The sequence below is a fragment of the Rhynchophorus ferrugineus genome, unplaced genomic scaffold, assembly GCF_030347505.1.
Source record: "Rhynchophorus ferrugineus isolate W39M unplaced genomic scaffold, kcgeb_rfMv2 rfM7, whole genome shotgun sequence".
NCBI lineage: Eukaryota > Metazoa > Arthropoda > Insecta > Coleoptera > Curculionidae > Rhynchophorus > Rhynchophorus ferrugineus.
The window spans coordinates 9,099,967-9,113,557 of NW_027472586.1; the positions used below are offsets into that span (position 1 = coordinate 9,099,967).

General features: G+C 35.1%; 1 protein-coding gene across 5 annotated transcripts in view; it reads right to left on the reverse strand.

Moving 5' to 3' along the window:
- The window catches only part of Msp300 (Muscle-specific protein 300 kDa), a 232,527-nt gene that overhangs the window by 72,844 nt on the left and 146,092 nt on the right, over positions 1-13,591 (reverse strand). For all 5 annotated transcript variants that reach the window (XM_076409219.1, XM_076409220.1, XM_076409217.1 and 2 more), the window contains 5 exons: positions 2,127-2,937; positions 1,909-2,067; positions 1,638-1,850; positions 1,396-1,578; positions 1,257-1,334 (listed from right to left, as the gene is read on the reverse strand). In XM_076409219.1, coding sequence (XP_076265334.1) covers positions 1,257-1,334; positions 1,396-1,578; positions 1,638-1,850; positions 1,909-2,067; positions 2,127-2,937 — 1,444 coding nt within the window. The remainder of the gene's footprint in view (positions 1-1,256; positions 1,335-1,395; positions 1,579-1,637; positions 1,851-1,908; positions 2,068-2,126; positions 2,938-13,591) is intronic.

The following is a 13,591-nucleotide window of genomic DNA, read 5'->3' on the forward strand; positions in this document are numbered from 1 at the left end:
CGTTCAATAAATCTTACAATCTTCTTTATTTCTTCAATACAAATCAGAATGAAAGTAATAAATGTCGAAAATGTAATTTTTGCCATCTATTATTAGCGCTATTTTCTGTAAATAAATGTAAAAACCATCGCATTTAACAGTCAGACTAGGTTGTTTACACTGATACTTTGCATTTTCACTAATGCTCGTAGATATATATTTGACCAAAATACATGCAAGTGCCTAATAGTCAAAGAAAAACTTGTTAGTTGTTAATTTAAATAGTCTTTAATCATTCATGATCCAAAATTAATTGCCCTTGATATATCGGCATTTGTGGAAGGAAATGTATTATATAAATCAAATAAGATTTCTATTTATTTTTTTATCAGTATATTTAAGTGTGACCAGTTAAATTAAATTACTACTTTATACAATATAAAGCGATTACATTAAATTATCAAGTCATCCGATACTTAAAATTACTGGTTACTCAAACAAACTTAAATAGCCAAATAGTTAATTAAGAGGTATGATCGTAAACAAAACAATCAAAACAAACTAATCTACTTTCCGGACTGTCATCGATTCCCGATGCGTGTGAGTGGTGTTTGTATCGATTGTATCGGTGAGTGGAACACGACACCATCTAGTAGTCGACTGTTCGTTCAATTTTTTTTTGGTGGATGAGAAAGACGGTGAACACACGAACAAATGTTGTGAGAATGTTGTGAGAGCAAGCAAAAACAAAACACTGGCATCTACAAGCGTTTTTAGTTGGGTGAGAGAAATGATAAAAAAGCGGTATATATATAAATCAAAATATTCGAAATAAAACTGAATCGATAAGAACCAATAGAGCCCGAACCAAACACAATCCCCGCTGCCGCTGAGGAAGGGGGGAATACATCAACGTCAAATTTCATCGGAAACACCTTGATGAACGTATCAGCCACCTCACCTGCGCTGTCTCCTTCCTTTCTCCTCTCTTGCGATTTTCCATCAAAATGTTTCCAAGCACAACTTTATTTTATGCGGTAAAACTTTTTTTTTGAGGCTCTAGTTTTATTTTTAACGTTTTTCATTGATTGAACTCGTCTTTTCCCGTATTGCGTATTGCGGTACTACCGTTGCGGTGCTTTTCAATCACGACGGTGGTATGACGTTGAACCAACCTCGGTCTCGTGTTTTCAGTGACGTCGTCGTCTCGTCGTTCCACGTCATATCACCGTCGAACAAGTCAAATAGAAAACAACAGGTACTCTCACACAACTCACCTTCTCGTCTTGGGCAGCTTCGTCTCGATCGTGGGGCTTGTAAGTCGGTGCCATGGTAGCACGTAGTTGTTGTTCCACCTTTAACGAAAACGTACACATTGTATCCGTTATAATTCGCGATAAGAAGCGGTTGTGATACCTGGACTATTTGCTGGCGTAATTGTTGTACCTCCAGCTGATATTCCTCCACTTGGGCGATGGCAGTCTCGAGCTGGCTCACTTGTCCTTTGATGGTGGTCTCCAGATCGTTCAAGTCTTTCAGTAACTCTCCCACATTGGCGGTGATCTTCGTGTCAGCACTGATGCCGGCACGGAAATGAAGCTAAAAACGACAACGTCGCGTTTAGATGTCTCCTCGGTGAGGATGTTTTGATGTCGTACCTGTAATTTTTCTATGGACAGTGTTATCTTCGTTTTCTGTACGCTAGTATCAGTCAACATTTTCTCTCTCAAAGCGTGCTGGTCTCGAAGGGGTCTCTTCTTGTTCTGCGGGGATTCCAACGCGTTTCCGGACTTCTCGATCCAGACGCGTACCTCCTTCATCTTCTTCTCGCACTGTTCCCATTCCTCGGACGTTTCCTGCAGAAGAGAGTTCTGGAAAACAAGGCGTTAGTTCCGGTTATATGATCGCGTCGTCGAAGATGACACTAACCCTCTCCAGAATCTGTGCTTCAACTTCAGTCTTAATGCTTTCGGCGTGCTCCATCTTCTGGGGCAGATCGCCGACTGTAGTCACCGTTCCAATGTACTCCAACTCCTTCACCATGTCGCTGAGGTTCTTGGTGACGGACTTACAGCTCTTGACGGCATTCTAAAATTGTATTAGGTTAATTGTATGGAAACTAGGTGGAATAGTGACTCGTTATTTACATTATAATCGTGCAGTTTCTGTTTGACGTCTTGTAGAGAACTGACGTTCAACGGTTCCCGCAGGAAGATCTTCTTCTCCTCGGTCCACTGCAAGACCAGCTGATAGAGCTGGAGGAATCGCTGCCACGCATCCAGTGTCTCGCCGACCTGCTGTCGCTTCTCGTCCAACCACGATCTCACCTGGTTGATCTGCTCGGTGAGGGTATCGATGGTCTTCTGCACTATCTCCTTCTCCTCGTCCTTCCTGGACTTGTCGATGATGGTTTTCCCGTTTCGAGTGACCTTCTCCAGCTTGTCGGTGACGCCACCGATCTCGCTTTGGATCTGGTGCAGTTTCTCGTTCAGTTGTTGGGGCGTGATGGACCGGTCTTGGATCTTCAGCTCGGACTCCTTCACCCAGTTCTGCAATTCCTCGACGTCGGTGAGGTAATCGGTCCGGATGGTCCTCGCTTTCTTGTACTCCCGCTCTTTATCCTCCATGGCGCCCGCTATGGTCTCGGTCAGTAACTCCAACTGGTTCAGCTCCTCGGCTATATCGGACGGGACCAGATTCTGCGCTGCTTGGTACTGGGTCCTGGTGTCCGAAGATAGTTTCCTGGCGGCGGCGGTCTGTCTCTGGACTCGCTCGGCTAGGTCCTTCAACTCTCGTCCGGTGCGGTCGACGTCCTCGTCGAACACGTAGAAATTCACCACCTCGCTCTTCAGGTCCACCAGTTCGCTCTTGGTGGCGGTGATGTCCCTGAGAACTCGCTCTACGTCCTTCAGGTCGGTCTCGGCCTTGTCGTGTTTCTCCTCAAGGTTCTTCAGAAGCCTGCGGAAAGAAAACGGGGGGTTTTAGATGGGACGGAACACGTAAAGGACACGCACACACGAGCACGTTAACATAAAAACGTGGTTAAACGCCGGGGGCCGGTATTTTGAAGCGCACTAGGTGCGTCTATTTTTAAAGATTGACCTCACGACGCCCGTGTCCGCGTGTTTTTCGACGATCGCCGAAATAATTCCCCGCTGGATGTGGCGACGTCGTTTTTTTTTTTCGTAACGCCGGTGTTGTCCGGATGACGCCTCGCCTCGACCAACCGGGGTTATTTCGGCCAACGTCCCCTGTTTCCTCCTTCTTGGTTCGCCTCGTCGTTTACGGGTTTAAATACGGCCATTTCGCAATTCCGTCCGCCAAATATAGAGGCTAACGCGGCACGGGTATAACCTCACTTTGATCGGACACGGCCGGAGACACAGAGAGAGACGGAAGGCGCGCGCGAGAAGGAGACGACAGGCACGGAGCGACGGGTCGTGGACCAACCGCACCAAACTTCACCTTGTCGATTTCGGCTTTGGTTCGTATCCTCGCACAAGTAATGACAACAACAACGATAATAATAATAATAATAATAACAACAACAACAACAACGACCACGATAAATATCGATAATGAACGGTCTCGGGCAGCTGCGGCAAAGAAGAATATCGGCTTCCGAGTTTTGAACGAAAACGTGTAGAATAAAAGGGGATCGTGCGTTCGCGTCTAGAGTGCGGCGGCGGCGGGGGGTTGACTCGACGACGATTAGGGGTCGAAATCGGTCGACGCGAATCGGTACCAGGCAGTGCGAACTCCCGCTCGACTTGTCGATGATGCTATCCAGCCATCCAGTAGGTCCGGACTATGGTTGCGATTTGATCGGCGAACCATTCCCGACGGCGACGTTACGAAACGACGTCGGTGGCGCCGGCGCGATCGGTGCAACGGGCGACGACGGACCCTCCGAACTCGAACAATTCGATTTTCCACGTACGAGGTCCGTTCCGTATACGCGGACATAGTGTCGACGATCACGCGACAAAACTTTAGCACGCGCGTTTTTTCGTTAATTGTAATAAATATCTAATTTCTATTTTTATATATCTATTTTCTATTGTTTATGTTTCAGATTATTCCATTAAAGACAATTTATGGAATTTAGCTAATGTTGATAGTGAATACACAGGTCATGCTAGTTAACCCCAACAATTTTCAATAATATTCAAATCAATTCAAATCCACTTTAAAATTAGAATATTGTGTCGTGTCATATAAAATCATTTCGATATAACTTGTATTATTAATTTTCCAAGAAACGTATTTCGTCCAAAACCTATAGCAGCGTTACATAGCAGTACTTCCACCACCCAACTGTCTGAGAGTTAAAGTCATCTGATCTTTTTTTCTAAATCATGATACTAATCATCAGGGCCATCCAAACTGAATTTCTTTTCGTCCGAAAATTTACATGACGTATTTTTTTACCATGAGACATCATGTTCTTCGTCAAATTGTGAGCATTCTTTCTTATATAACAAAAACAACAGTTATTAATCGTTTGCTGTACAAGAGGGCACTACATGTGCGTTATAGTTTTGTTTCCTCGTATTTGTAACCAGTAAGTAAACAGTTGTAATGAAATTATCTGTAGTATGCTAAAGTTCTGTCGCGGTGTGAGTACGATAAATATTACTCTTTTTGGAAGATCTATGGTATAGTAAAAAAACGACATATGGCTTGAAAATAAATGCATTTTTATAAATTTATTAATCCGATTTTATTAAATAAATGCAATATTTTTGTTGATTACTATCATCATCCCAATTGTAATAATAACATAATCTATGATGACACAGATTCACCCTAAGAATTAAATTGTGACAATATCAAATAAAACGAAACTAAAAAAATAGTTTTCTTAAGGGTAATGAAAGACGAAAATTATAGATTAAAAAATAACTTAGATTGAGATAACAAATTTATAGGGTTTAATGATATATACGATTTAAAACGTCCATTTATTTTCTACAACAGCTTATTAGAACTGTGATATTAAAACATGAATAATTCTAGATGTTCAATAACCCATCAATAAAATTACATTCAAAGCCCACAGAAGGACAAAGAAAGTAGTGAATGATTAACAGTACTTTATAGGGCGTGTTAGATTAGTGTATATTCATAATAATGTCATTATCCGTATTGTCAGTTAAAAAACCTGTATATTTGATAAGAATATATACAGAGTGCATGTATAATGACACTGTTACAGATGATATTGCACGTATATAAAGTAGATAAAGGCTATTAGATTAATATATGGAGTTACAAGAAGTCAGATCTACGGGGTATATTCAGATGACTAACAGATTCAGTGTTTTGGTTTGAGACTCTGATAACTAGTTTTGATTCAAGCCTTTTCACCTTGTGTCCTTGGTGTATCCTGATTACTACCTATCATTTTTATGACAGAATAAGATTATATTGAGAAAAATTGAGTTACATTAGGTCGAGATCAATTAAAACACTTTTTCTTCAGAAAAAAAATAAAGTAGTAAACTCTACCATTGAGTTGTTTGGCAACACTCCAAAAATGGATTAAAATTGGCGTCAGACGGCCTGCAGAAATGGCCTCACGTCATCGCCCAAAAAGAAAAGATGTATGCCGAATAAAAAACAGATTCAATTCAATATCTGTGGCGGATAACAAGCCAATAAATAGTACTAAATAAATAACTTAGCGAGCAGTGAAAAGCTCATTATAGACAAAGTCGACGTTGACGAAATAACAATATTATGACTCACGGATAACTGGTGAAAAAATTAAGTTTAAAATTAATTCACCTTCAACTTTTATTAAATTATTTTTAGCCGGTCCAAATTGAGTTTCATACAGTTAGGTCTAAAATTAGCATCAACCATCGTAAACAGTAATTACCAAGTCTCCTTAATTGCAGCTCGAAATCAACAAGAAAGAACCAGGGCATCCGTCCCAACAATATTTATTTTTTCCATCCAAAATGAATTATATTATACGAGGTGTGTTTATTCTACCGCATTGTTATCCCGTTAGAATATATCAAATCAGTTCTAGAACTCCTCTTTTGGTGTAACATCGGACCTTTCAACGTTTTTCTTTACTTTAAGAACAGAAAAAGTCACAAGGGGCTATCGAGTGAATTAGTGAATACGGAGGCTGGGCCTGTGACACTGTTATCTTTTTAATAGCAAAAACTTCAGAACATCAATCATCTTCAACGTTTTCCGGTCGACTATAAAACGTTTATAGCAGTCAAAAATTCCCGTTCTACTCATTTCTATAGCTCACACCATTTTAGAAGAAATTTTAATGACATATCTCTGATCCATCCACAGATTTCTATAGATTTGATATTGGGACAACTAAAAAGAAATTGTTTGAATCTCAAAACTTCAATTACTTTTTTTATATCAAAATACTATTTCAAGCAAATTTATTGTCAATGATATGGAGGCTGTGGCATGATTACACTGTTATTTTTTTACCAAATATTCACGAACAGTCAATGAAGCATCAGCAGGTACTTCACAATTATTAATATTTATCAATCAGTCATCTTTAACATCTTCAGGGTGCTTGGAAACATTTCTAAAACTTTGGAAAGTTGTCAACCAATATGGCTGAAAATGTATAGAAACTTTCTAGACAGAATTGTCAATGCTACAACAAAAAAAACTATTTCGAATCACGATATTTCAGTTAATTCTTGAACACGCCTCGTATACGCGCGACAAAAAGCAAATATACTGTCAATATCCATCGGACTAACAAAAAAACTATTAATGTCTATTATAGTTTGGAATAAATTCAAATACCCATTGCTGGCACCGAATCTCGAATCTCATTAAAACGTATCGAGTTTTTTCCGTTTTTTATTTGATTTAAAAACAAACAACCTTGCTCGGGCGAATATTTTCAGATAGACATCGCATAAAGACCATATTTCTTCATGCATTGTACGGTACGAATTGGTATATAAGATAACGGATGCGTTAATAAGTTCAAATGCGAAGAATCTCCGGACGCAAGGACTGTTAAATCAATTAAATTTTCATATATTCACGTTGTTGATTGAAAATTTGTTCATATATCTTGTCATATGTTCAATATTCGTAAAATACTTGGTGCCTCCACCATAATATTTAAAAATCGCCGAGCGGATATTGGCCGACGGCCAGATCATGAGTTCTAGAGCGGATTTTTATGCAGCTAAATGCTTTTTAAAGAGTTTATTTTCAGACCGAAATCGTACCGATTCATAGACAAACCTACACAAAAATAAAACGGAATAATGATGAAACATATCTATTATTTCATATAGCCGCTGTGGTATTTATATTGTGAATAGTTTTTTTTTTATAAATCGAATTGTGCCGCTGTAAATTTGCTGCTACATTTTATTTAATTTTCGTCTATTTTTAAAAATGTACAAAATCGTGTAATGTCTATATATATAAATGTGCTATCGCGTATTATTGTCGATGTATAATAGGTATGCGTGAAGTCAATGAAGAAATTATATAGAGTTGTTTCTTTGGGATAATATTATTATAACTGTACTTATATTTTTAAATGGATAATTAAATGGATATGATGGCTTGGTTAATCAATGAATGTTTCTAAAACGACTGATTTTTAAATAATTAGTTTAATATTTTAAAATTTAGGGCTCTTTCGAATCAACTGATATAGATGATTAGTTGTTAATTTCAATTTATACGGATATAAATCATACGTGCGTTAAATTTGATAAAAATTACAAAGTTAAGCATGATCTACAGTTTATGATCATCATTTCTAGGCCTGTCAGTATATTTAGCACCCATAGCTACACACCATATGCATCAGAAGACCATTTATTTATCAGTACATCCACTCAGAGCCGGTTTTAAACAAATAAACTCAAAAAATTCAGTTTATTTTAATTCTAATTTATTTATTAAATATTATTATTCATCTGTCGATGAATAATCGCGAATTTTCCAGTTTGTTTATGTTAAATGAGTTCATCGTTGAAGGGTGATGCACCAATATTGTAAATAGATTCAAACAAATGCGTAAATGATGATACGGAACCATTAAAAGAAAAACCTACTTTAAAAAAAAGTATATCCAAAAAATTCATTATTTCTGGAATATAGGCGGCAAAACAAAACTGAAAACAGGCAATTCAGAAATGGTACTTAATCCACTAAATTTTTCACTATTGAGTCATGTAAACTCAAGGTATTGAGCTTCTTTTGATCTATCATTAGTAAATAGCACTAAACTGTGTAAAATGCCCATCTGTACTGTCACAATAATGCCCAGCGTTGATTAATTATTGTCTGATGACTAAATTCGAATGAACTGACAGAAATTAATAGACGCTAATTTCATATATAAATACAGATATAAATCATACCGGTTTTATATTCGATAAAAATTACAAAATTAAATATGACTCACATCATCATTTCTATGTCTGCCAGTATATTTTGCACCCATAGCTACACACCATATGTATCAGAAGACCATTTATTTATCAGTACATCCACTCAGAGCCGGTTTTAAACAAATAAACTAAAAAAACTCAGTTTATTTTAATTCTAATTTATTTATTAAATATTATTATTCATCTGTCGATGAATAATCGCGAATTTTCCAGTTAGTTTATGTTAAATGAGTTTATCGTTGAAGGGTGATGCACCAATATTGTAAATAGATTCAAACAAATGCGTAAATGATGATACGGAACCATTAGAAGAAAAACCTACTTAAAAAAAAAGTATATCCAAAAAATTGATTATTTCTGGAATATAGGCGGCAAAACAAAATTGAAAACAGGCAATTCACAAATGGTACTTAATCCACTAAATTTTTCACTATTGAGTCATGTGAAATCAAGGTATTGAGCTTCTTTTGATCTATCATAAGTAAATAGCACTAAACTGTGTAAAATGTACATCTGTACTGTCACAATAATGCCCAGCGTTTATTAATTATTGTCTGATGACTAAATTCGAATGAACTGACAGAAATTAATAGACGCTAATTTCATATATAAATACAGATATAAATCATACCTGTTTTATATTCGATAAAAATTACAAAATTAAATATGACTCACATCATCATTTCTATGTCTGCCAGTATATTTTGCACCCATAGCTACACACCATATGTATCAGAAGACCATTTATTTATCAGTACATCCACTCAGAGCCAGTCTTAAACAAATAAACTCAAAAAATTCAATTTATTTTAATTCTAATTTATTTATTAAATATTATTATTCATCTGTCGATGAATAATCGCGAATTTTCCAGTTTGTTTATGTTAAATGAGTTTATCGTTGAAGAGTGATGCACCAATATTGTAAATAGATTCAAACAAATGCGTAAATGATGATACGGAATCATTAGAAGAAAAATCTACTTAAAAAAACGTATATCCAAAAAATTGATTATTTCTGGAATATAGGCGGCAAAACAAAATTGAAAACAGGCAATTCACAAATGGTACTTAATCCACTAAATTTTTCACTATTGAGTCATGTGAAATCAAGGTATTGAGCTTCTTTTGATCTATCATAAGTAAATAGCACTAAACTGTGTAAAATGTACATCTGTACTGTCACAATAATGCCCAGCGTTTATTAATTATTGTCTGATGACTAAATTCGAATGAACTGACAGAAATTAATAGACGCTAATTTCATATATAAATACAGATATAAATCATACCTGTTTTATATTCGATAAAAATTACAAAATTAAATATGACTCACATCATCATTTCTATGTCTGCCAGTATATTTTGCACCCATAGCTACACACCATATGTATCAGAAGACCATTTATTTATCAGTACATCCACTCAGAGCCAGTCTTAAACAAATAAACTCAAAAAATTCAATTTATTTTAATTCTAATTTATTTATTAAATATTATTATTCATCTGTCGATGAATAATCGCGAATTTTCCAGTTTGTTTATGTTAAATGAGTTTATCGTTGAAGAGTGATGCACCAATATTGTAAATAGATTCAAACAAATGCGTAAATGATGATACGGAATCATTAGAAGAAAAATCTACTTAAAAAAAACGTATATCCAAAAAATTGATTATTTCTGGAATATAGGCGGCAAAACAAAACTGAAAACAGGCAATTCACAAATGGCACTTAATCCACTAAATTTTTCACTATCGAGTCATGTAAACTCAAGGTATTGAGCTTCTTTTGATCTATCATTAGTAAATAGCACTAAACTGTGTAAAATGTCCATCTGTACTGTCACAATAATGCCCAGCGTTTATTAATTATTGTCTGATGACTAAATTCGAATGAACTGACAGAAATTAATAGACGCTAATTTCATATATAAATACAGATATAAATCATACCTGTTTTATATTCGATAAAAATTACAAAATTAAATATGACTCACATCATCATTTCTATGTCTGCCAGTATATTTTGCACCCATAGCTACACACCATATGTATCAGAAGACCATTTATTTATCAGTACATCCACTCAGAGCCAGTCTTAAACAAATAAACTCAAAAAATTCAATTTATTTTAATTCTAATTTATTTATTAAATATTATTATTCATCTGTCGATGAATAATCGCGAATTTTCCAGTTTGTTTATGTTAAATGAGTTTATCGTTGAAGAGTGATGCACCAATATTGTAAATAGATTCAAACAAATGCGTAAATGATGATACGGAATCATTAGAAGAAAAATCTACTTAAAAAAACGTATATCCAAAAAATTGATTATTTCTGGAATATAGGCGGCAAAACAAAACTGAAAACAGGCAATTCACAAATGGTACTTAATCCACTAAATTTTTCACTATCGAGTCATGTAAACTCAAGGTATTGAGCTTCTTTTGATCTATCATTAGTAAATAGCACTAAACTGTGTAAAATGTCCATCTGTACTGTCACAATAATGCCCAGCGTTTATTAATTATTGTCTGATGACTAAATTCGAATGAACTGACAGAAATTAATAGACGCTAATTTCATATATAAATACAGATATAAATCATACCTGTTTTATATTCGATAAAAATTACAAAATTAAATATGACTCACATCATCATTTCTATGTCTGCCAGTATATTTTGCACCCATAGCTACACAACATATGTATCTCAAATACATTTATTTATCAATACACCCACGCAAAGTCAATTTTAAACAAATAAACTGACAGAATTCGGTTTATTTTAATTGTAAGTTATTTATAAAATATTACTGTTCATCTTTCAGTGCACAATAGCGAATTTTTGTTTATGTGAAAATTGAGTTTTTCGTTGATAATTGATAACGTAGTGTGTATAAATGATGATACGCAACTATTAAAAGAAGTTAGCCGATAGTAGAGATACGTATCGAACCATATTTATATTTATCAGTTAATTTCGAACATCATAGAGCCGATAACATCTGAGCTGGTCGAAAACTCGTCGTTGGGCCTTGTGAAATAGAATGTGGGTCACGAGATATCGCGGTTTTTTTTCTAACAGCCGTAATTTATAGCGATTTATCGTTGCTGTGCCTCGGCGGTCTAAAAATAATATCGTTTTATTTATTTATACCGGCCGGCGTATAGCAAATGGCTATTTTAATATCAACCTGTATCATATCTCGAGTGTATTGTATTATTGTTATCTGTTGCGTGACGTAACGCGTTCGTACTAATTGTATTTTAAAGAACAAGTATTCTAGAATCGAAATATATATCGTATATCGTTGGAATACTCCTTTTATATATAGTTGCTCAGGAGATACCAGGACTGCGGATTTTAATTTTGGTTTATGTAAAGCCTTGTCAAACAACCAACTTGTGTGTGTTTATGTTAAGACTGTTCTCTTTTAAATTAATCCAGTCAACCGCCATCAAATTGTTTATCAAGAAAGGAAGACAGATCGACGTTGGATTGACAATCGTTCTACAGCTATTTAAAGGTTGATATATTTAAGTGGAGTTGGAGCAAAAGAATCACGGTTGAATATGTAAGGTCACAAAAGGTAGGTTGAAGGTGCTCAAAGACCCCAGCCACAAACTATTCCAATTAGAAAATATCGGAGCTTTTAAAAATAACCTCTAATGCCCAACATAGTCTACTGGAATTTTGATATAAGCTTTCTGTATAGGATATTAAAGTGTATCAAAGAAGCTAGACTGTGTGTTTATGTTAGAATGTATTTAAAGCCTCGGTATTGTTTTGTGCTCTCACATACGACAATTCTTTCCATAAAATGAAATAATATTTTGAATCAAAATACAAATTTTTGTGGCTTAAGGTTTTCCAGTACCATATTCGATATTTTTTGAAGTGTATCAAAGAAGCTAGACTGTGTGTTTATGTTAGAATCTATTTAAAGCCTCAGTATTGTTTTATGCTCTCACATACGACAATTCTGTCCATAAAATGAAATAATATTTTGAATCAAAATACAAATTTTTGTGGCTTAAGGTCTTCCAGTACCATATTCGATATTTTTTGAAGTGTATCAAAGAAGCTAGACTGTGTGTTTATGTTAGAATCTATTTAAAGCCTCAGTATTGTTTTATGCTCTAACATACGACAATTCTGTCCATAAAATGAAATAATATTTTGAATCAAAATACAAATTTTTGTGGTTTAAGGCCTTCCAGTACCACAATCGATATTTCTTGAAGTTTGTCCACAAACTCTCATACTCATAAGGTCTTACATTGCTGAAGAAAACTACGAATCTCCGAGCATGTCGACCAGCTCGCGAACAAGCGCGTTTTCAGAATAACTTGAGCTGAGTTGTTGTTTGTGGAATGATAAAAATTACAAAATTAAATATGACTCTCATCATCTACGTCTATGTATGCCAATATATTATGTCTGCCAGTATATTTAGCACCCATAGCTACACAACATATGTATCTCAAGGACATTTATTTATCAATACACCCACGCAGAGTCAGTTTTAAACAAATGAACTCAAAGAACTCACTTTATTTTAATTGTAATTTATTTATAAAATATTATTATTCATCTTTCGATGCACAATCGCCAATTTTCCAGTATGTAAAATTGAGTTTATTGTTTAAAAGTGATAAAATTAAAAGAACCAGATTTTTATTTAAAAATTTTATACCGGAAAAAGTTGATTACTTCTGCCATATAGCTGGCAAAAATGGTAGTAAAACCACTAACTGTTATTTGACTATCAAGACATTTTGAAGTCATGTGAAACCAAAGTATCGAGCTTCTTTGGATCTACCATAAATAAATAGCACAAAACTGTGTAAAATGTCCACCTGTACTGCTACAATAATGTCCAACGTTGATTATTCATTGTCTGATGACCAAATTCGAACCAACTGACAAAAATTAATAGACGCTAATTTCGTATATAAATACAGATACAAATCATACCTGTTTTATATTCGATAAAAATTACAAAATTAAATATGACTCACGTCTTCATTTCTATGTCTGCCAGTATATTTAGCACCCATAGCTACACAACATATGTATCTCAAGGACATTTATTTAGCAATACACCCACGCAGAGTCAGTTTTAAACAAATAAACTGACCGAATTCGGCTTATTTTAATTGTAATTTATTTATAAAATTTTATTA